The following is a 25,542-nucleotide window of genomic DNA, read 5'->3' as shown; positions in this document are numbered from 1 at the left end:
CGCTTCCTGTACCGGATGGCACAGCGGCACATCCTTTTGTTCCGGTCGCGCATTGTTTGGCTGAGCTCGGTCCAGTCGCCGCCATGATCAGCTGTGGAGTGGTCCTTTTGCTGGCCAGCGCTGCTGTCGGTAAGAGACTTAAGAAACCACGCACTTCTGTCACATTCTAACAGTCGCGACACTCCGTCCCGTTTTTGTTACCCCCAGCGTTAGCAGCACCCCAAACGGCTGCAGGTTCGAATCCTGCCTCGGGCACGAATGTGTGTGATGTCCTTAGGTTAGTTAGGTTTAAGTAGTTCTAAGTTCTAGGGGACTGATGACCTCAGATGTTAAGTACCATAGTGCTCAGAGCCATCTGAACCAGCCCCAAACGGTCAGCAAGCGACACTTCTGAATACGTTATCGGACGAGTGCGAATACCAACGTTTATGTTGATTTGTAACATAGTTTTTACACTAGGGAGAGTGGGTAATGCCACAAAAATCGACAATAACTAAAAAATTACACCACATTTGTGATTAATTAGTTTCGTTTAGCATGGGAGATACGAAACTGTGAATTACAGAACAGTTTACTTACGGTTCTCGTGTAATATACAGACATTTATTTACTGAATAACGTCGTTTTCCTTTAATAACAAAAAATTGCTAGTAAATACTAGGAGACCTGAGATTTTAGAGAAAGACGTTGTATATCTATCCAACGATGCAGAGTTTTGTTCGCTACACTTTCGGCGAAATCAGTGAAAGTGGAAACCTCTATCAAATGTAATGCCTACATTACTTAACGTATCAAATAGGCCATAACAACTGTAGTGTAAGGTAAATCTCACAGGTGTGTAATAAATCGTCTCAACGCAAGAGAAATCAATTCCACAATTGTTGCTAAACCTGGGCCACAAACTGCAAGAATCTTCGACATATTCGCTTTTGAAGCAAAAGTTATTACGTTTAGGAAAAGACTCGTGTACTAGAAAGTCGAGTGAAGTGTAAGAAAGGGTGAATCACTAAAAAAATTTAAGTGCCAAGTAAAGTGCCCGTGATAATAATAACAGACAATAACAGAAATGTATGCTTCTCATGCATGAAATGGGCCTGCCTCTGTGACCGAGCGGTTCTAGGCGCTTCAGTCTGGAACCGCGACGGTCGCAGGTTCGAATCCTGCCTCGGGCATGGATGTGTGTGATGTCCTTAGGTTTGTTAGGATTAAGTAGTTCTAAGTTCTAGGGGACTGATAACCTCCAATGTTAAGTCCCATAGTGCTCAGAGCCATTTGAACCATGCATGAAATGTGCTTATATTCTCTTGTTTTCAGCGAAGTAAGCTGCAGATGCAGACGTATTCGCAAGTATTACTTCATGAATGACTTGTAGCTTATGTCATTAAATCGGTGTGTTTCGGCTGTTTTTATATGTATTTCATGATGCTTCATATCTCTTGGTAATTTACTAATGTATGGAACGCAAAAAGTATAACAACTGTTCCGTTAGTTAAGTAGAAAATAATTAAAAACAAACTTTATCCATACGAAGCATGTGATTGTCTACTTCCTCTCAGCTTGGAGCGCTAGTGCCGCTCCAGTTGTCAAACTGTAACTAACTTTCGCACCAGTGAGTGTCGTCACTATTTATTAGTGTGTGGTTCAATCGCACAGTGATGCGCGGGATGTGCGCAACACTTGCGCATTCACGATCGATTGCTGTATCATTGCCCACAATAACTGCAATCGGATCGTTTCAACTTCCAGTTACGTTGCTGAAAAAAAAAAGTAAAATAAAATAAAATAAAATCTGTGTGTGTATATAGTTCGATTTCGCGCCCTAGATTTTTCCCTGGAAACATCGGGATAAAATCATAACAAATGTTTCTTATTAATAAGTAATTCAATTATCAATATCTTTAATACAACGGTTACATAGAGTAGTGTAATGGTTGCAGGGCAGGCGAATGACGAGTTTGACTGTTGCTAGCCGCTTTATGTCCGATGAGACAGCCACGTAATCACTCAGCGTCATATTTTTATTTCCGTTTCGACGCAGCCGTAGCACTTGCATATACGTGAATGACTTTCCGCTTAACATTCAAATAGAAAAATTGGAGCTTTCTGCAGACGATGCTAGTGTTGTAACAAACCCCATCTGAGAGAAAACAGAAGATTAAGTAAATGATATTTTCCAAAGAATTATTAAGTGGTTCTCTGATAGTAAAATGTCCCTAAATCTTGAGAAAAAATACTGCATTCGATTCTGTACAACAAGCAAAGTCATACCAACAAATGTGTAGGACGCGAGCGGGAGTCAGTAACTAGGGTAGAATGCTCCAGATTTTTAGGTGTACATATTGAAGGAAACTTGAACTGGAAGAAGCATATTACTGATCGTCTCAAACACTTAACTACAGGAACTTTAGCTCTTCGTACAATTGCTAATCTTGGAAACAAACGTATGAACGTCCCGATGTATTTTGCGTATTCCCACTCAATAATGTTTTACGGAATGATTTTGTGGGATAACTTGTAACTTAGAAAGGAAGTATTGACTACACAAAAGCTAGCAGTAAGCATAAAATGTGGTGTTCACCCATATACGTCATTTTAGTGCCTCTACAAGGAGTCATATGAGACGAAACCTATCATTATTTTGTAATTTGCAATTTAATACGTATTTTCACTTATATTCAAGCGAATAATTGTATTGTCTCTCTTTTCGTTACACGAGGGTCGTTCAATAAGTAACGCCCCACATTTTTTTTTCATAACGTGTGTATTGTTAAGAGTCAGACTTTGGTGACAATATACATCAACATGTCTTGTCCATGTCCTACTTTTCTAAGTAGTCTCCATCACGTTCTATGGCCGTACGCCAACGTTATGAAAGAGCATGTATTTCCCTGCTGGTAAAAGCTCTTGCCCTGTTGGCGTAACCGTGTTTTCACTCCATGACTGACATTCTCGTCATCTCCAAAGTGTGTTTCCTGCAGAGAATCTTTAAGCGGGCCAAAGAGCTGGAAGTCCGACGATGTCAGGTGTGGACTGTAGGGTGGATGAGGCAATGATGTCCAACCCAATTAAGCGATGTGTTCCCGGGTTCCCAGACTTGTATGTGGGCGTGCATTCTCGTGTTGGAGCAAGATTTCTGCTGGATTCTTGTTCGATCACTCACGTCGGAAACTGTTCTTGAGTTTAATCAGAGTCTTCACATATACCTCTAAATTGATAGTTGACCCTCTTGACATCACATCCACGAGAATGATGCCATCACAATCTCAGAAGACTGTCACCATGACTTATCCCGCAGAGGGGATTGTCTCGAATTTCTTCTTTTGAGGTGAATGAGGATGATGTGACTCCATGGACTGTCTTTTTGTTTCCAGCGCAAAGTGGAGCATCCAGCTTTCGTCCCTCGTAACGGTCCGTGACAGAAACGCCTCTGCGTCGATCTCAAAACGCTCCAAAAATTCAGATGAAATGGTCTGTCTTTGAATCTTGTGGTCCGCTGCGAGCATTCGTGGCACCCATCGTGAGCACCTGTTTGAATATCCGAGAGTCTCGATCATTGCAGACGCACTACCAGTGCTGACCAGCAACTGAAGAGCGCCGGCCGAAGTGGCCGTGCGGTTAAAGGCGCTGCAGTCTGGAACCGCAGGACCGCTACGGTCGCAGGTTCGAATCCTGCCTCGGGCATGGATGTTTGTGATGTCCTTAGGTTTAACTAGTTCTAAGTTCTAGGGGACTAATGACCTCAGAAGTTGAGTCCCATAGTGCTCAGAGCCATTTGAACCAACTGAAGAGCCAATTGTCGAGTTGTGATGCGCCGGTCGGCACGAATAATGGCATCCGTACGATTCAGCATGTCTGAAGCAGTGGCTGTGGGAGGACGTCCAGAGCGTGGCTGATCATAGAATTCTGTTTCTGCATTTCCTGAGACTGTAACTTCTGTTACCCATCACCCAACTGTACACCTATCAGTTGCAGCATTGCCATACACAGCACACAAACTTTTATGGATGTTCACCACTGTTTCTTTCTCTGCACTCAAGAATTCAATAACAGCACGCTGCTCGTGACGTGAGTCGTATGCAGACGCCATTTTGACGCTGTACTACGGCTCTGCTATCTACCAGAACGGTTCGAAAGTTCACCGGTGCACAGAACAAACATCAAATTTGAAGCATCAACAAGGACGTTACTCTATGTATATTAATGGCTTTTTAAAAAAAAAATGTCGAGCATTATTTATTGAACGACCCTCCTACCTGCAAGCTCTTCACAATGACACCTTGCTAAACTCATTTTCACACTCCACTAAGTATTATACAAAGCTAATTCATAACGATCACGCACAGGCGCCTATGCTGGTACCATTTTTTTTTAATTTATTGGCTTTTAGTATGTGCTCATACAGCCATCTCAACACTAGGAAAGTGATTCTATAGTTTGTTTAGACAATGCAGATTATACATTAGTATAAGTCGTACCCTGATACGAAGTTACGTGGGCTTAACAAAGGACAGATTCCGACATAAAACAAAATTTACATCAGCAGTATAGTGAGACATTTAAACACTGGTACGATGACGTCCATAAGCAAAACAAATGCTGCGCGACAAACACGTACGTAGTGATGTGTCCGTTGTACATTCCATCACTTTTCACGCTTTATTAGTCTCGTAGTTCAAAAAATGGTTCAAATGGCTCTGAGGACTATGGGACTTAACATCTGTGGTCATCAGTACCCTAGAACTTAGAACTAATTAAGCCTAACTAACCTAAGGACAGCACACAACACCCAGCCATCACGAGGCAGAGAAAATCCCTGACTCCGCCGGGAATCGAACCCGGGAACCCGGGCGTGGGAAGCGAGAACGCTACCGCACGACCACGAGATGCGGGCAGTCTCGTAGTTATAACGATTCAGATCTGACGGTACTTTGTCACGTAAGAATGTTCGAACGGTGAGCTAACAGACTTTTTCACGACGAAGAGCTGACATACTTCACCTGTGTCTATTCACATTGTCTTATGGCATTATATTCTGGCGCAATTGTTGCCTGAGGAGGAAAGTGTTTGTAGGATAGAAAAGTGCATTGACCCTGGAAATAACAAGGAGGGACGGCGAAGGGGCTACCTTATGCATTGACCCTGGAAATAACAAGGAGGGACGGCGAAGGGGCTACCTTATGCCCACCTTTTGAAAATGTAATCTAGTCATGTACTTTATATCTCCAAAAATTAAAAAAAAATATTTATTGCTTGTAATGATTTCTTATACCAGATTCCTAATTTTTTAAAATTTGTCAGTAAAACTTAGCCCAAAAATTTATATCTTCGTAGTGAAAGGGGCTTTTCGCGGCAAATGTAATATTCATATCTCCAAATTCAGGACCTTTATTACACATCTATACGCTGTAAAAAACATGTCTGTTGTTTAAAAAAAATTTTTGTGGTTACCATTAATAAACCCTCCCGCAACATCAAGCAGTTGTGCGACATAAACGAAAGTTAGCAGGCGTGTTTCTACATATGAAAGATGACGTCTATACAGATTTAGCGCCAGTTGTGTTAAGAGTGGCGCTGAAAACGCCATTATGAAGATGCAAATTAGGTTTACTTTAAATACACGCTGTAACGTTCGTGAGCGTTAGTTATCTCTGAGATTAAACATGGTGATGTGACTGATGTGACGTTAGTCAAGAATGCCTTTAAGGGGACAAAGACGCCATTATCAACACCTCACTGAGTTTTACATTAACCTGGGATCTAGCAATGTTAATCACTTAAATATGTCACCTAGTCAAATGTATTCTCGAAATTTCGTAACTCTACATTTATTACTTTTTGTGTATGATTCGCTTATCTTTCACTACTGTAAACTTTGACTCGTTTCACTTCCCCGAAATTTCTTTTTCTTGCTGGGATCAAAGGAATGCGATGAATGATTGAAAGAATGTATTCTGTTTCAGTGGTACAAATGTGTTTCTAAAAATCTTACTCTCGCTGTTTTCCATGTTTCATTTGACCAGACCTAATCAAATCCAACCATTCATTATCGCATAAACATCCTGTTTCCATCCCTGTAATGCGATGATGTAGCTTCGCCTAAGAGAAAACAGACGTTTTCAGTCAAATGATGTACCCTCTTTTTGTCGTGAAGCTGTTGGCATCTCCATCATTGGCGTTCTTTTGTTTTACTATCCTCAATGCTATTTTCCTACTACCCGTCTGGACTAAGCTAAGTTCTTAGAGACACTACTTAGTCATTTTTGTCCAATTTTTTTTTTTCATTTCCTAGGTAGATGTTTCGTTGTTGACTTCGGACCTAGTGGTTCCGCTTTGTTTTCGATACTACTATCCCTGTTATTTTCATTAATTTAATAATGCATGATTTCACATGCTGAATTTGAGGGCTACTCCGGATTACTGCAAGTTGCTCGGAGAGCAGTCCAAGTGATTAGGAAGACTTAGCTTTGCTCATCGCGAGATATTAGTTTCAGGCCGCCGTACGTTGTGAGAAAGGATTGTAACCACTATCCCATCTGGGCAGCTGTATTTACTTCGTTACTGGTTTGCCGCCCATTAGCCATTACCGGTAAATCTCCCAGCCCCGATTCTTTAAAAAATCAAACGCGTATGCGTGAAAAGCTTCAAACGTTTGATTACTTTGCCACTTATTAAATATGTCAGATATCAAGCGTTAAGCTTGTAAGCGAGAGGAAGTATAGCAAAGGTCGAAATTATATTTCAAGTTTGCTGGAAGTCGCTAAATGCTCTCATTATCAAAGACTAGGTGACTAAGGTCAGAGTAATTTGCTCTCCATTTTAGGTAAATGCTAGTTTTTCACGTATCTTAATGTTTATGACGTCACGTCTACTGAACTATGTGTCTGGTACAATGATATAATTTTGCAGATACATTCGGTGATATATGTGGATATTTTTTGCAAAATGTTCTAGGAATACAGCAATACAGAAGTAAAAAATTAATAAGTCATGAACGATGCTAAAGTTTTACTGCATAAACAGCGAAAATGTAACAAGTGATAAACTCATGGTGGCTGTAATTTAACACTACACAAAAAAAAAAAACCACGAGGTACATTTATATTTGAAAAAAATACTATATTTAACTACGAACATTTGATTAACGTACAAAATGTTACTTATTTGGTCTTAGAGAAATTGAAAAGAGACATCATATTTATTGAAGGCAAATATTTCCTGTCACAAGAATTTAAATTATTAATATTGAGTTTTAACTTTTCTTGCAATACAAAAAGCACAGTTAAATAATTTTTAATTCCAGAAATAAACTTTAAATCGATGTACAATTTTAAAGACTGTAAAGCACAATTGAGTCCTTTTTGGAAGTGTGCAGAAATTTATAGATCTTCACTGATTTGTAATATCTGTTCTCTCCTTAATTGTTTATTAATTTTTACCAAACAAGCTTGTAGGTGGAGAAGATTCTCTCAATGGAAGCAGCACTGGCAGGGCAAGAAATAAAGCTTTTCACGAAAGTAATATATCCTGTTGATACCTTTCCTTTTTTTTTTTTTTTTTGCTGGTTTCAGCTCAGTTATCTTCCGCCCTTTGTTGGGATGGAGCTGTGCTACAATTGCGTCAGAAAACGCAGTGGCACACTCAGCAATAGCAGTGTAAGAGACGTAATACCTGTAATTCACGCAGGATTTCATCTCTATGAGCCAGTTTTATGCACTTTCTTCTTTTTCAGCAGTTAATCTTCTCCCTATTTTTGGGTCTAGCGCATTAGCAAGATAGTGAATGGTTCGAGAGCTTGTTGCGTTTATTTATTTATTTATTTATTTTTTGTTACAGCCTTATAGTGTTCCGTATGAGGGCTTTCTAAAAGATCGATCAATAGTTCGACAGCTTGTGAAGCAAGAAATAAGGCTTTTCACGAAAGTAATACACTCCTGGAAATTGAAATAAGAACACCGTGAATTCATTGTCCCAGGAAGGGGAAACTTTATTGACACATTCCTGGGGTCAGATACATCACATGATCACACTGACAGAACCACAGGCACATAGACACAGGCAACAGAGCATGCACAATGTCGGTACTAGTACAGTGTATATCCACCTTTCGCAGCAATGCAGGCTGCTATTCTCCCATGGAGACGATCGTAGAGATGCTGGATGTAGTCCTGTGGAACGGCTTGCCATGCCATATCCACCTGGCGCCTCAGTTGGACCAGCGTTCGTGCTGGACGTGCAGACCGCGTGAGACGACGCTTCATCCAGTCCCAAACATGCTCAATGGGGGACAGATCCGGAGATCTTGCTGGCCAGGGTAGTTGACTTACACCTTCTAGAGCACGTTGGGTGGCACGGGATACATGCGGACGTGCATTGTCCTGTTGGAACAGCAAGTTCCCTTGCCGGTCTAGGAATGGTAGAACGATGGGTTCGATGACGGTTTGGATGTACCGCGCACTATTCAGTGTCCCCTCGACGATCACCAGTGGTATACGGCCAGTGTAGGAGATCGCTCCCCACACCATGATGCCGGGTGTTGGCCCTGTGTGCCTCGGTCGTATGCAGTCCTGATTGTGGCGCTCACCTGCACGGCGCCAAACACGCATACGACCATCATTGGCACCAAGGCAGAAGCGACTCTCATCGCTGAAGACGACACGTCTCCATTCGTCCCTCCATTCACGCCTGTCGCGACACCACTGGAGGCGGGCTGCACGATGTTGGGGCGTGAGCGGAAGACGGCCTAACGGTGTGCGGGACCGTAGCCCAGCTTCATGGAGACGGTTGCGAATGGTCCTCGCCGATACCTCAGGAGCAACAGTGTCCCTAATTTGCTGGGAAGTGGCGGTGCGGTCCCCTACGGCACTGCGTACGATCCTACGGTCTTGGCGTGCATCCGTGCGTCGCTGCGGTTCGGTCCCAGGTTGACGGGCACGTGCACCTTCCGCCGACCACTGGCGACAACATCGATGTACTGTGGAGACCTCACGCCCCACGTGTTGAGCAATTCGGCGGTACGTCCACCCGGCCTCCCGCATGCCCACTATACGCCCTCGCTCAAAGTCCGTCAACTGCACATACGGTTCACGTCCACGCTGTCGCGGCATGCTACCAGTGTTAAAGACTGCGATGGAGCTCCGTATGCCACGGCAAACTGGCTGACACTGACGGCGGCGGTGCACAAATGCTGCGCAGCTAGCGCCATTCGACGGCCAACACCGCGGTTCCTGGTGTGTCCGCTGTGCCGTGCGTGTGATCATTGCTTGTACAGCCCTCTCGCAGTGTCCGGAGCAAGTATGGTGGGTCTGACACACCGGTGTCAATGTGTTCTTTTTTCCATTTCCAGGGGTGTATATCCTGTTGATACCTTTCCTTTCTCTTTTTTTTTTGCTGTTTTCAGCTCAGTTATCTTCCATCCTTTGTTGGGATGGAGCTGTTCTACAATTGCGTCAGAAAACGTAGTGGCACACTCAGCAATGTAAGAGACGTAATACCTGTAATTCACGCAGGATTTCATCTCTATGAGCCAGTTTTCTGCACTTTCTTCTTGTTCAGCAGCTAATCTTCTCCCTATTGGATCTAGCACATTAGCAAGATTGTTAACGGGTTCTAGAGCTTGTTGCGTTCATTTTTTTTTTTTTTTTTTTACGTCCTTGTAGTGTTCCGTATGAGGGATTTCTAAAAGATCGATCAATAGTTCGACTGTTTGTGTAATATTTGTGCGGCCTGCTTGAAGAACGTCCAGGACTCTACAAACATCTGACAACTGCCTGAGAAGATGTGTGGCTTTATATAAATTACAACTGTATGGAAGATTTTGCCAATTTTAGCAAGGACTTTACAGTGTGCTCTGTTACAGTTTCTTCATATGCAGAAAAAGTAGCTTTAAGAATGGGTTAGTGTTTTGAATAAATTGATCATAAGAATTTGAATTAAACTATCAAATTGTCAATACAAAGAAAATAAAAAAAAACAGTAAAACCCATAAATAGCCGGCCGGGGTGGCCGAACGGTTCTAGGCGCTACAGTCTGGAACCGCGCGACCGCTACGGTCGCAGGTTCGAATCCTACCTCGGGCATGGTTGCGTGTGATGTCCTTAGGTTAGTTAGGTTTAAGTAGTTCTAAGTTCTAGGGGACTTATGACCATAGATGTTGAGTCCCATAGTGCTCAGAGTCATTTGAACCATTTTTGAAAACCCATAAATAGCCAATTTAACCCATTGATTTTTTTTAGGTATATGGGGTTTTCTCATCCCTGGATACACTTTTTTTCCTTTCACCATTTTGCAGTGGTGTCAGCAAGAAAAAGTTTGTTGAAAGTTTGAAATTAAGCGTAAAATTTGTACAATTTTGAAATAGTCCCAATATTCGCGCGTCGTCAGTGACGTTACCTCAAGAAAAACGCACAGTTCCGAACTGTAGTACTTGTCTTGTTGTGTAAGCTTTTTAACAAGAGATTGTACCTCTTGGTGAGTAGATTATGACACCATTATCAGTTCGGTCACTAATTATATTAAATATTAAAACTCAAACCTTTTTTTTGCTCCTGGATGCCGTTAACCAGGCAACCTGTAGCAAGTACCATGAACCAGGTTAGCCATTTCGTAATCTGCTGTAGATCAACCGGCACATACAGTGTACAGGAAAGTAATTTTAGCGGAGGTCGAATAGCGCAAAATCTGCCAGCTAACCGTATGTCCGCAATGAACTGTTGTGGGACAACCCGCGTGAAACGGCAGACAACCATGCATGAGTGCGCTTGGGGTCAATACCGGTCAACAGCTGGTCGCTAGAATTTTTGAGGTGACGACAATCATTTGCACTACGCCAGGAATTATCGAGAGTATCAGACAATCTTTTCGTTGACGATATCAGTGAGTAGCAACGTTGTATATTGTGAGCGTTTACTATCGAGAATGTGATATGAATAAATAAGCGGTTTAATATTTAATTTTTGCTTTATTTTGCGTCAGCGTGTTAGTCTATAATCGCTGATCTACGTCCGTAGCGGTAGCGTTTCCACCTACCACGCAGGGTGCCGGGTTCGATTCCCGGCAAGGGACTGGGTGTTGTGTGTCCTTCATTATCATTGACCCGCAAGTTGCCGAAGTGGCGTCAACTAAAAAGGACTTGCAATACGGTTGCAGAACACCCCCGCATGGGGCTTACCGGCCAACAATACCATACGATCATTTCCATTTCCATTGACCTACGTGTCAGAATAAATGTTCATTCACGCTGTCCACAGATTAGCAAAAATTAAAACAGGTCGTCTTTATACTTCATTAGTACATAGTCCAGTTACTGTGGCTACCTCCTGTGTTCGAAGTCGGCCGCGCGGTTTAAGGCGCCATGTCACGGACTGCGCGGCCCCTCCCGTCGGCGGTTCGAGTCCTCCCTCGGGCATGGCTGTGTTTGTTGTTCTTAGCATAAGTTAGTTTAAGTAGTGTGTAAGTTTAGGGGCCGATGACCTCTGCAGATTGATCCTTTAGCAATTCACACAGATTTGAACATTTTTTTGTGTTCGAAGTCAACGTGAAGTAACCACTCAGACAGCAGGTGGCAGCACTACCAGTGGATGGAATATGAAGCGTCTCGGGAGAAGAGAAAATAAGTCGTCGTCGTAATGCGGAAACGGAGCGATTTATCTGACGTCTGAAAGGGGAGCAGCATTGGCTTTCGGCCAAGGGCGGAAGCCTTTCCGAAACAGTTAACCTTGTAACCTGTTTGTATGCAGTTGTGCGTGGCGCTATCCAAAACCAGCGCTGAAGCCACTGTAGTGTACCACGGGCCATAGATGCCTGGGGTGAACGATAGGCGAATACGAGGGCATTTGAAAAGTCCGCGCAAAAATAAAAACTTCTTACGTGTTTGGGGTAAACCTTCTTTATTTTTCGACATAGTCTCCTTTTAGACTTATACACTTCGTCCAACGCTGTTCTAATTTTTTGGTCCCTTCTGAATAATAGGACTTGTCCAAGTCTCCAAAATAGCTATTAGTTACTGCCATCACCTCCTCGTTTGAATAAAACCATTGTTCCGCCAGCCAATTCATCAAATTGGGGAACAAATAGCGTCCGAGGAAGTCAAGTCTGGAGAATAGAGGGGATGTGAAACGAGTTGGAATCCTATTTCCATTAATTTTGCGACCACAAATGCTGAGGTGTGTGCTGGTGCATTGTCGTGATGGAAAAGGACCTTTTTTTTGCTGTCCAATCGCCGGTGTTTTTCTTGCAGCTGCGTTTTCAAACGGTCCAATAACGATGAATAATATGCACCTGTAATATTTTTACCCTTTTCCAGATAGTCGATGAGGATTATCCCTTGCGAATCCCAAAAGACAGTTGCCAGAACCTTTCCGGCCAGAGGACTGGTTTTCTCCTTTTTTGGTGCAGATTCTCCCTTGGTAACCCATTGTTTAGATTGTTGTTTGGTCTCAAGAGTTTAGTTATGTATCCATGTTTCATCCACAGTGACGAGACCGCGCTTAAAGTTCTGCAGATTCTTCTTGAACAGCTGCAAACCATCTTTGCAACACTTCACACGATTCCGTTTTTGGTCAAGCATGAGCAATCGCAGAACCCATCTTGCGGATAGCTTTCCCATGTCGAAATGTTGATGAAAAATATTATGTAACCATTCATTCGAGATGCCCACAGCACTACCAATCCCACACACCTTAACTGTTCTGTCATCTGTCAGCGTATCATTGATTTTATCAATGATTTATGCAGTCTTAACCTCCACAGGGCGTCCAGAACGTTCAGTATCACTTGTGCCCATATGGCCACTCTGAAAATTTTGAAACAACTTACAAACTGTTCTAATCGAAGGTGCAGAGTCACTGTAATGTTTATCAAGCTTCTCTTTAGTCTCCTGAGGCGTTTTGCCTTTCATAAAGTGATGTTTAATCACCACACCAAATTCTTTTTCGTCCATTTTTTGACAGTCACTCGACTTCCTTGATTCACACGAATACCAAACACATAGAAATAGACATATACGGCTGAAATGTGATGTGCGTTCTTTCCAAAGATGCTACTAACTAAACATGACCTCAATCCGCGCTGGTGGTGCCTTCTCTCGGACTTTGCAAGGACTTTTCAAACGCCCCTCATACACTACTGTCCATTAAAATTGCTACACCAAGACGATGACGTGCTACAGACGCGAAATTTAACCGACACGAAGAAGATGCTGTGATATGCAAATGATTAGCTTTTCAGAGCATTCACACAAGGTTGGCACCTGTGGTGACACCTACAACGTGCTGACATGAGGAAAGTTTCCAACCGATTTCTCATACACAACAGCAGTTGGCCGGCGTTGCCTGGTGAAACGTTGTTGTAATGCCTCGAGTACGGAGGAGAAAGGCGTACCATCACGTTTCCGACTTTGATGTAGGTCAGATTGTAGCCTATCGCGATTGCGGTTTATCGTATCACGACATTGCTGGTCGCGTTGGTCGAGATCCGATGAGTGTTGGCAGAATATTGAATCGGTGGGTTCAGGAGGGTAATACGGAACGCCGTGCTGGATCCTAACGGCCTCGTATCACTAGCAGTCGAGATGACAGGCACATTATCCACATGGCTGTAACGGATCGTGCAGCTACGTCTCGATCCCTGAGTCAACAGATGGAGACGTTTGCAAGACAACAGCCATCTGCACGAACAGTTCGACGACGTTTGCAGCAGAATGGACTATCAGCTCGGAGACCATGGTTGCGGTTACAAATGGTTCAAATGGCTCCGAGCACTATGGGACTTAACTTCTAAGGTCATCAGTCCCCTAGAACTTAGAACTACTTAAACCTAACTAACCTAAGGACATCACACACATCCATGCCCGAGGCAGGATTCTAACCTGCGACCGTAGCAGTCGCGCGGTTCCAGACTGTAGCGCCTTTAACCGCATGGCCACCCCGGCCAGCTGGCTGCGGTTACCCTTGACGCTGCATCACAGACAGGAGCGCCTGCCATGGTGTACCCAACGACGAACCTGGGTGCACGAAAGGCAAAACGTCATTTTTTCGGATGAATGCAGGTTCTGTTTACAGCATCATGATGGTGGCATCCGTGTTTGGCGACATCGCGGTGAACGCACATTGGAAGCATGTATTCGTCATCGCGATAGTGGCGTATCATCCGGCGTGATGGAATGGGGTGCCATTGGTTACACGTGTCGGTCACCTCTTGTTCGCATTGACGGCACTTTGAAGAGTGGACGTTACATTTCAGATGTGTTACAACCCGTAGCTCTACCCTTCATTCGATCCCTGCGAAACCCTACATTTCAGCAGGATAATGCACGACTGCATGTTGCAGGTCCTGTACGGGCCTTTCTGGATACAGAAAATGTTCGACTGCTGCCCTAGCCAGCACATTCTCCAGATCTCTCACCAACTGAACACGTCTGGCGGCCGAGCAACTGGCTCGTCACAATACGCCAGTCACTGCTCTTGATGAACTGTGGTATCATGTTGAAGCTGCATGGGCAGCTGTACCTGTACACGCCATCCAAGCTCTGTTTGACTCAATGCCCAGGCGTATCAAGGCCGTTATTACGGCCAGATTTGGTTGTTCTGGGTGCTGATTTCTCAGGATCTATGCACCCAAATTGCGAGAAAATGTAATCACATGTCAGTTGTAGTATAATGTATTTGTCCAATGAATGCCCGTTTATCATCTGCATTTCTTCTTGGTGTAGCTATTTTAATGGCCAGCAGTGTAGATGTGCAACTGTTGAGCAACTGACCACTCAGATGAACCAAGGGTTACCAACCCTGTCTCCTCAATGACCGATCAGTGAACGTTGCCGCGTATGCATTTCCACAGCAGGTGCCTACTCCATCCACCTGTTCATCGGTGGAATTTGCGGGCCAGTACCGCACCTGGACGTCCACTGAGTGGCGACTGGTGGCCTTTTCAGGTGACTCACGTTCTGTGGTACAGTAGACAGATGGCCATTGGCATGTAGGGAGTGAAACATCTGAAAGCAAACACCCTGCAATAATCAGCAGAAGGGTCCAGGCCAGAGGGCATTTCCTGGGTTATCACATCTTTTCGGAAGGCGCAATGGATCAATGCAAGAATGCATGTATCTTTGGGGACAGTGTCCACGCCGAAATGCAGTTGTTTTTCCTCGACATGATGGCAGCTACCAGCATGACAACGCAATGTGTCACACAGCTTGCAGTTTATGAGCGCGGTTTGAAGAGTACCAGGGTGAGTTTACCGTACTCGCCTGGCCGCCAAAGTCACCAGATTCAAACCCACTCGAGAATCTGTAGGACCATCTCGATCGGGCTGTTCGCCTAGCGAAGCTAGCCATGACACTGGAGTCACCGTGGCTTTCCATCCCTGTTGCTATCTTCCAGTACCTCACTGACTCTGGTCCCGCATGTCTCGCAGGCTTTTGACAGTCACATTAATGGACTGCTGCCTACAGTATCACATATCGATCACGTTGCTGCAGTCCTTTTTATGTAGCGCAGCTTATTATGATGAATCATATTATTATTATTTTTTCCTTCTTCCTTCTTTTCTTTTCATACATGTAATATGTATAACTTTTAAGGTGTGCGTTTTAGAGCACATGTTCGCTGCTCATCTTTTTCTTATTTTGGTCCATACTACCACTTCCCAAAATATGGAAAGCAAAGAACTTGTAGCAGAAGAGATTTGTTTCACAGTATCGAAGATGAAAAATTTGTCGTAGCTCTTAAGGTATGCATTTTCGACCCTATGTTTACTGAGATTTTTTTGCTTCTAGTATCGTGTACTTTCAACTGTATGCGTTTACCCCATTAATTATGATACATGTGAGTCATAAATGAAGAAAAATACGTCGAGGACCGCATGCTGCTATGCGTAACACGTGACGCACCGTTGTTAATTTCGTTCTCCTCGGTGTACTGTGTACGTAAAACAAAAACACCTATTAACCATTGAATGAGATACCGACGAGCCTCACGATCATGACATGTCTTTCACCAATAGATACAACACATGACACACCAATGAGCTGATGTGTATCCGCCAGCGTTTGAAAGATACGAGAAAGAACAAATCCCGTCGTAATGTATGTGAAATTGTATCAGAACTTGTGAATCACATTTTGCCGCCGGTAACGGAGTGTACAGTCCCATGTTAGAGCAACGTGTGTCCTGTAGGTGGAAAGAGTGGTCAACGACGGAAGTAGAACCGCGGCGCGCACGACGTGTTTACAACACCTCTGCGCTCCTCACTCTGCCCGATACTCGCCGTGTCGACAGCTGCTAACGGTCGCATCGCGGTGTTACCACAGTACCACGGCAAATTTCACAAAAGAGGAATACGCCGACATCCACCTCACTTACGGGCTTGCAGATGGAAGAGCTGACGTTGGCCGGCCGGTTTGGCCGTGCGGTTCTAGGCGCTTCAGTCTCGAACCGCGTGACCGCTACTGTCGCGGGTTCGAATCCTGCCTCGGGAATGTATGTGTGTGATGTCATTAGGTTAGTTAGGTTTAAGTAGTTCTAAGTTCTAATGGACTGATGACCACAGATGTTAAGTCCCATAGTGCTCAGAGCCATTTTTTCAAGCTGACGTTGCAAGCCAACTGCATCACGAGAGGTTACCTAGCCGGCGCCTTCCATCCGCAAAAACGTTTTACTCTGTGGACAGGCGCTTGAGGGAGTACGGTGCATGTGTAGCACCTCCAGGATTTAGTGGTCGTGGCCGACCGTCGACGAAGAAAAAGTGTTACAGACTGTTGCGGAGGACCGAACAATAAGCACCAGGTCTCTCGCTACTGCGGTCGGAATGTCACAATATACTGTTGTACGGGTACTCCATAGAAACCATTACCATCCCTTTCGTATGCATAAGGTACAGGCATTATTGCCGGAAGACTACCAGAGGAGGCTGGACTTCTGCAACTTTATCCTACGGCGTCAGACCCACGACCTGCGTTTTTCACGAACAATACTGTTCACCGACGAAGCCTATTTCGCGAAGGAGGGTATAGTGAATTCGCATAATTGGCACGAGTGGGCGGAATAAAACCCCCACAGCACAGTGATACGAGGGTACCAACAACGATGCGGTGTCAATATCTGGTGTGGTATTATTCAAAAAATGTTTCAAATGGCTCTAAGCACTATGGGACCTAACATCTGAGGTCATCAGTCCCCTAGACTTAGAACTACTTACACCTAACTAACCTAAGGACATCATACACATCTACGCCCGAGGCAGGGTTCGAACCTGCGACCGTAGCAGCAGCGCGGTTCCAGACTGAAGAGCCTAGAACCGTTCGACCACAGCGGCCGGCTGTGGTATTATTGATCACCATCTCATAGGGCAACATGTGCTATGACAAAGGCTTACAGAAGAGCAGTATTTGCGTTTCCTGGATGTTACATTACCGGAATTGTTGGAAGACGTTAGTTTGGCCACTCGTATGAACCTGTGGTACATGCATGATGGTGCCCCGCTCACTTCAGTGGCACAGTGCGACGTCATCTGGACAATGGATCTGAGCACTATGGGACTTAACATCTGAGGTTATCAGTCTCCTAGACTTAGAACTACTTAAACCTAACTAACCTAAGGACAGCACACACATCCATGCCCGAGGCAGGATTCGAACCTGCGACCGTAGCAGCAGCGCGGTTCCGGACTGAAGCGCCTAGAACTCGGGACAATGTCTTCCCTTCGAAATTGATCGGTCGTGGAGGCTCTGTAGCATGGCCAGCAAGATCGCCAGACCTGAATCCACTAGATTTCTTTTTGTGGGGCCATCTGAAATCGGTGATTTATGAAGGAGAGGTTGTTGATGTCAACACCCTTCAACGCAGAATACAACATGCCTGTGATATAACGCAAAGGGATACAGACATGTTGGATGGTGTTCAGCAATCCTTCCTGCGAAGAGTTCAACTTTGCCACACACTTCGTGGCCGTCATTTCGAACAGTACTTATAAACCGCCACTGCAGTTTCTGGCCACGTGTTTCTATGTTAGTTTCGATTTGTACAGCTGTACTGTATTCGTTTGTATTAACTGCCACATACCTGTGTAGTTGTATTTTGTATTCTGCATCTATGTACTCGTTTCTTAAAACTAAGTCTAGGACACAAAAACCAAATTATAAAACATGCATGTACAGTAGTGCAGCCCCCTTCTTTCCCCAATGCCAACTAGCCACGATACATAATACCGGCCAGCGTAACCGGTACGAGATAGACGGAGGCGCTGTCATTGTTCGCAGAGTCACGCAGACCGTCGCTTGACACCGCATGCCTCGCCTATTCGTGAGCGGTTAGACTACCTGCAACACTCGCTTGTTGTGCCCTGTTGCCGACATGTCCCCTTGGCAAAAGTCGGCGCCCAGTAATACCCAGAAGTCCACTTCATGTTTCCAGATTTTTACCATTCAATTGCATTGTTATTTATTAGCATAGGATCATTTTGAAAGCGAATTTATGTTTGTAGCTCAGTGTGTGAAAATTTGCACGACATATTTTTATTTTATAAGTCAACAGTAAAGTACACTACTGACCATTAAAATTGCTACACCACGAAGATGACGTGCTACAGACGCGAAATTTAACCGACAGGAAGAAGATGCTGTGATATGCAAATGATTAGCTTTTCAGAGCATTCACACAAGGTTGGCGCCGGTGGCGACACCTGCAACGTGCTCACATGAGGAAAGTTTCCAACCGATTTCTCATACACAGACAGCAGTTGACGCCGTTGCCTGGTGAAACGCTGTTGTGGTGCCTCGTGTAAGGAGGAGAAATGCGTACCATCACGTTTCCGACTTTGATAAAGGTCGGATTGTAACCTATCGCGATTGCAGTTTATTGTATCGCGACATTGCTGCTCGCGTTGGTCGAGACCCAATGACTGTTAGCAGAATATGGAATCGGTGGGTTCAGGAGGGTAATACGGAACGCCGTGCTGGATCCCAAAGGCCTCGTATCAGTAGCAGTCGAGATGACAGACATCTTATCCGCATGGCTGCAACGGATCGTGCAGCCACGTCTCGATCCCTGACTCTACAGATGGGGACGTTTGCAAGACAACAACCATCTGCACGAACAGTTCGACGACGTTTGCAGCAGCATGGACTATCAGCTCGGAGACCATGGCTCCGGTTACCCTTGACGTTGCATCACAGACAGGAGCGCCTGCGATGGTGTACTCAACGACGAACCTGGGTGCACGAATGGCAAAACGTCATTTTTTCGGATGAATGTCGGTTCTGTTTACAGCATCATGATGGTGGCATCCGTGTTTGGCGACATCGCGATGAATACACATTGGAAGCGTGTATTCGTCATCGCCATACTGGCGTATCACCCGACGTGATGGCATGGGGTGCCATTGGTTACACATCTCGGTCACCTCTTGTTCGCATTGACGGCACTTTGAACAGTGGATGTTATATTTCAGATGTGTTACGACCCGTGGCTCTTCCCTTCATTCGATCCCTGCGAAACCCTACATTTCGGCAAGATAATGCACGAGCGCATGTTGCAGGTCCTGTACAGGTCTTTCTGGATACAGAAAATGTTCGACTGCTGCCCTGGCCAGCACATTCTCCAGATCTCTCACCAATTAAAAACGTCTGGTCTGTGGTGGCCGAGCAACTGGCTCGTCACAATACGCCAGTCACTACTCTTGATGAAATGTGGTATCGTGTTGAAGCTTCATGGGCAGCTGTACCTGTACACTCCATCCAAGCCAGGAGTATCAAGGCCGTTATTACGGCCAGAAGTGGTTGTTCTGGGTGCCGATTTCTCAGGATCTATGCACCCAAATTGCGTGAAAATGTAATCACATGTCAGTTGTAGTATAATATATTTTTCCAATGTATACCCTGCACTTCTTCTTGGTGTAGCAATTTTAATGGCCAGTAGTGTAACAAGTTATTTTGCGACAAGGACAATGTTTTGATACAAAAAAGAGAAGAAATACGCTCTTCAATTGATTAATTGCAGTATCTTCACCTGTTCGTTTCTGTAACTGGTAGCGGGCGGACGTATTTTTTAAAAAACGGGTATTCCAACCGTATACTAAAAGTGTTATAAAAAATTTTAGGTAGGCCAAGTTTATTCATATATATTTACATCGATGATACCAATCTGTTCATCATTTCGCCCGCACCGAGGATCCTGCATCAGGAGGTTCGAAGCAGACAAGAGAAATCTGGGCAAGCAGCGGAGGGACGATTCTATATCTGCATTGTCATAGTCAGCACTGTACACAGTGAAACGAATGTGAAGCAGTACGCAACTCAAAAATCTTAATATTGTTCTTAAAGCCGGCTGAAGTGGCCGAGCGGTTCTAGGCGCTACAGTCTGGAACCGCGCAACCGCTACGGTCGCAGTTTCGAATCCTGCCTCGCCGGCCGCGGTGGCCGTGCGGTTCTAGGCACTTCAGTCCGGAACCGCGCGACCGCTACGGTCGCAGGTTCGAATCCTGCCTCGGACATGGATGTGTGTGATGTCCTTAGGTTGGTTAGGTTTAAGTAGTTCAAAGTTCTAGGGGACTGATGACCTCAGATGTTGAGTCCCATAGTGCTCAGAGCCATTTGAACCATTTTTTTTCGATTCCTGCCTCGGGCATGGATGTGTGTGATGTCCTTAGTTAAGTTTAAGTAGTTCTGAGTTATTGGGGACTGATGACCTCAGCAGTTAAGTCCCGTAGTGCTCAGAGCCATTTGAACCATTTTTTGTTCTTAAATAGATTGACATTGAAGGTCTGTTGATGTTAGTGCCAGTTAAAGTTTCACCCAAGATATGTGTACAGATTTATAAATTAGCCTCCAGTTTCTTTCAGTTATTTCTTCTAATCATTTTTAATTATTCAAGCAGCAATTATTAATCAGTTACTATTATTTTGTCCCCCTCACTCATATGACGCATTATCTTAACCGAATAATGACATTCACGTACTTCTAGAGTAGGTTAACTCTAGAAATACCAATGATTTTCAAGAACGTGTGTTAGCACGAGGGGGGACGATGACCTTATGTCCGCTCTAAAAAGTTACTTAATTGTTGTTATACTGACGTGTAAGTAGGGTCCCGAACCTGAAGACATTCGCTGTGAAAAGTCACATCTACTACTTAAACATAAATTAAGTTCACCTTAAAAATTTGAAACATTTATTAAATTTGGTAGGATACATCATTAAAAACAATTTTTTTAAGTTTTAAAATATGAAGTATCTGACTAGATTACAATGTTTTCAAGCTACCCCCCTTCCTATTGCGATGGTTAATTTAAAGCGAAGCTTTACCCAATAAGAATCATCTTTTGAACATAATTTTTTGAAATTTGTCGCTCTTCTTAATTTCCATTTTTGCAAACAAATATCGGAGAAATTTTATGCCTTATGCGAAACAGAAATAATTCACTTCCATTCATCCATACATGTTTCCACACTTTATGTGCTGTTTTCACTGTTTTATTAATGCGATTGTTACCGTAATCAACGCCGCTTGTAACGTAATACGTAACACTTGTACAACTTGTCATAGTGTCCAGTGCTCCCGTCTTGTTTGCGATTGTGGTAGGCGTGTTAATGCGCTTATTACATTCACTATTTCTGGTTTATCTATTACACAGACATTTCATTTTGCTCTACCACGTAAAAAAATGTTTCTGCTGCCAACTCATGTGCTATTGTGGCTATTGTTTGAGTCAGATTTATCGGAAGAATTCTGAGAAATTACAGTCTATCTGTATAGGAAATAGCATAGCAGAAGCTAGTGCGATCATGTTTAAAAATAAATGGTGTAAATAATGTGTCTGTAGAATACCTTTTTGTAGCCACATTTGTTAAATAAAAAGAATATTCGTCAAACAAATGAAATATCAACCAATTACGTACGTACATGTCCTTTTCTGCCTTTTTTGTAGCTCTTACGTAGTCACAGTGAGGGGTTTGATGCCTGCTTTACTAGCAAGTCTGTACACTCCTGCTGTATAGTATGAAGGGCTGGATAGTTGCGAACCAAATAGCTAACACAACTGTATTCGCCGTTTTTTAAAAACCACGATACTTTTACTTATTTGATTACAAACCAACTTGCTGATTATAATACTACAGTATCACACTATGTAATCAAATTAAAATCTTCGTATAAAATTCGTAATTTTTAGGAACAAATAACAAAGTTTCGAACAAGCGAATAATGTAATAATCTCTTACCTGCACTAGCAAGCATAAAGCTATCGAAGAGACAGTTGAAGCTGCAGAAAGGTCATCATATGAGCTCACGGTATTTCTCTCTGGGGAAGTGTGATCATTACATTAAAAAAACAAAAAAAACTTTCTTAGCCTCAGCTTGTTTTTCATTTCCTTGTGCTTTCCTTTTTCGATAATATGCGCCAGATAGTTTCTTGTTTTTTAGACATATGTTCGTCAGTTGTTTCATCGTTATGAAGACAGTAAAAATTCAGAGTAACGACGTAGAAGTGGTGGACAAGCGGACACAGAACAATGTACTAGCACGCAACAACAGCACCGAAGGAGACCAGCTGAGTGCTTCGTTGTGGATTCAAGTGCTGCTACGACGTTGTTTCAGTGTCACTGTCGGATGTGATGTGGGGAAGCAGAAGAGGGAGGGTCCACAGCTGGCCAAGCCGCGTGACGATGAGTACGTCAATAGTTTACTCATCACTGACAAACGCGCACTGGTGAAGCGTTCGCTATTTTAGTGGGAAGAGCTGTTGTATTTCACTGGTCAACATGTCCTGAAGTTAATAATATCCAATCAGGCGCATTTTACTGATTTCGTCTATGTTATTAAACTGCTATAATGGTCACTTGGCTTCAGTTCTTAAGAATCTTCGCGATGCTTTCCCTTGGGTCAAACAAACCTTCACACCATCTGTGCTGCTCTTCATTGTAGATGTTCAGTACTCGTGTTAGTTCAATTTGGCACAGCCCCACACACTTGAGCAATATTATGGTATAGGCCACTGACGTATTTTGTAACCAGCCTCCTTTGTAGTCTGAACGCATTTCCCCGTTATTCTACAGGGTGGAGAAAAATTGTGCCACGAAACTTTAACCATGCTGATGCCAGTAGGAACCAAAATAACTAATGTTGTGTGGGTTGACAACTCACCATTTTTAACCTATGGAATCTTGGCCGCGGGATTGGCCTGTTGCCTGACGCTTTGGACATTGCATGACTGCAAATGCTTTGCCTGCCGGAGATCGCGATGTATCCAAGTGGTAGTGCGCCAGCCTTCCTCTCTGGGGGCGAATCCGCCTGGGTCCTGACACATCCATTGTTGTTTCATGATAAGACGTACCAGAAACAAACCCGTCAACAGCTGTTAGTTCACGTACAGAAAGTCTTTTACAAATTGTGTCGGCCCTGAAAAGGGCCTTTTTTGTAACTAGGACGTTGTTTAATTAAAGCAGGCGCTTGATCTGGCGACCCTCTGACGCGACACAAGCTTGATAACACCGAGTGGTGTTTTGCCGAACTCTTTCAAAGATTCCTGGCATTGTCCTGATATGATAGGCGGCATGTTGAATGCGGTCCATTAATTACTCTTCGTTTCAAGGTGTCTGCAGCTCGTGGTCTTGCTGTAGCGTTCTCGCTTCCCGCCCACGTGGTCCCGGGTTCGATTCCCGTCGGGGTCAGGGATTTTCTCTGCCTCGAGATGACTGGGTGTTGTGTCGTCTTCATCATCATCATCATCGGAGGAAGGCAATGGCAAACCACCTCCGCTAGGACCTTTGTAACCAGTGTCCTTTGTAGACTGAACACAGTTCCCAGTTAGTTAGCGTGCAGGTCTCCCGCATCGTCCCCTGCGCTCCTAGGAGTATGGGACCTCATCATCATCGTTTCTAGGTAGTTCGCATCTGGGTGGGTGAACTAGAAACTTGAAGAATCCCCACAGGAATAAGTCCAGTGGCGTGAGGTCTGGTGGTCATGGGGCCATGTCCTGCGAGCGCCTCTGCCAATTATCCGGCAGTCGAAGAGCTCATTTAAGTACCCACGCACAGCACAACTGTTATGTGGAGGCACCCCACCATGCTGCAACTACACTCCTGGAAATGGAAAAAAGAACACATTGACACCGGTGTGTCAGACCCACCATACTTGCTCCGGACACTGCGAGAGGCCTGTACAAGCAATGATCACACGCACGGCACAGCGGACACACCAGGAACCGCGCTGTTGGCCGTCGAATGGCGCTAGCTGCGCAGCATTTGTGCGCCGCCGCCGTCAGTGTCAGCCAGTTTGCCGTGGCATACGGAGATCCATCGCAGTCTTTAACACTGGTAGCATGCCGCGACAGCGTGGACGTGAACCGTATGTGCAGTTGACGGACTTTGAGCGAGGGCGTATAGTGGGCATGCGGGAGGCCGGGTGGACGTACCGCCGAATTGCTCAACACGTGGGGCGTGAGGTCTCCACAGTACATCGATGTTGTCGCCAGTGGTCGGCGGAAGGTGCACGTGCCCGTCGACCTGGGACCGGACCGCAGCGACGCACGGATGCACGCCAAGACCGTAGGATCCTACGCAGTGCCGTAGGGGACCGCACCGCCACTTCCCAGCAAATTAGGGACACTGTTGCTCCTGGGGTATCGGCGAGGACCATTCGCAACCGTCTCCATGAAGCTGGGCTACGGTCCCGCACACCGTTAGGCCGTCTTCTGCTCACGCCCCAACATCGTGCAGCCCGTCTCCAGTGGTGTCGCGACAGGCGTGAATGGAGGGACGAATGGAGACGTGTCGTCTTCAGCGATGAGAGTCGCTTCTGCCTTGGTGCCAATGATGGTCGTATGCGTGTTTGGCGCCGTGCAGGTGAGCGCCACAATCAGGACTGCATACGACCGAGGCACACAGGGCCAACACCCGGCATCATGGTGTGGGGAGCGATCTCCTACACTGGCCGTACACCACTGGTGATCGTCGAGGGGACACTGAATAGTGCACGGTACATCCAAACCGTCATCGAACCCATCGTTCTACCATTCCTAGACCGGCAAGGGAACTTGCTGTTCCAACAGGACAATGCACGTCCGCATGTATCCCGTGCCACCCAACGTGCTCTAGAAGGTGTAAGTCAACTACCCTGGCCAGCAAGATCTCCGGATCTGTCCCCCATTGAGCATGTTTGGGACTGGATGAAGCGTCGTCTCACGCGGTCTGCACGTCCAGCACGAACGCTGGTCCAACTGAGGCGCCAGGTGGAAATGGCATGGCAAGCCGTTCCACAGGACTACATCCAGCATCTCTACGATCGTCTCCATGGGAGAATAGCAGCCTGCATTGCTGCGAAAGGTGGATATACACTGTACTAGTGCCGACATTGTGCATGCTCTGTTGCCTGTGTCTATGTGCCTGTGGTTCTGTCAGTGTGATCATGTGATGTATCTGACCCCAGGAATGTGTCAATAAAGTTTCCCCTTCCTGGGACAATGAATTCACGGTGTTCTTATTTCAATTTCCAGGAGTGTACATGTGTAGCCACATGTCCAGGGAAACATCTTCCAGCACACCAGGTAGAGTTTC

General features: G+C 44.9%; 1 protein-coding gene across 1 annotated transcript in view; it reads left to right on the top strand.

The window, feature by feature from the left end:
- LOC124550921 (chymotrypsin-like protease CTRL-1) overlaps positions 1-25,542 on the top strand; it is a 155,786-nt gene continuing 130,244 nt past the window's right edge. The window contains exon 1 of the mRNA XM_047125718.1: positions 1-129. Coding sequence (XP_046981674.1) covers positions 84-129 — 46 coding nt within the window. The 5' untranslated portion in view covers positions 1-83. The remainder of the gene's footprint in view (positions 130-25,542) is intronic.

Source organism: Schistocerca americana, chromosome 9 (genome assembly GCF_021461395.2).
Source record: "Schistocerca americana isolate TAMUIC-IGC-003095 chromosome 9, iqSchAmer2.1, whole genome shotgun sequence".
Classification (NCBI taxonomy): domain Eukaryota; kingdom Metazoa; phylum Arthropoda; class Insecta; order Orthoptera; family Acrididae; genus Schistocerca; species Schistocerca americana.
The sequence above is the reverse complement of the archived record's forward strand: the minus strand, read 5'-3'. Positions and strand labels throughout refer to the sequence as shown.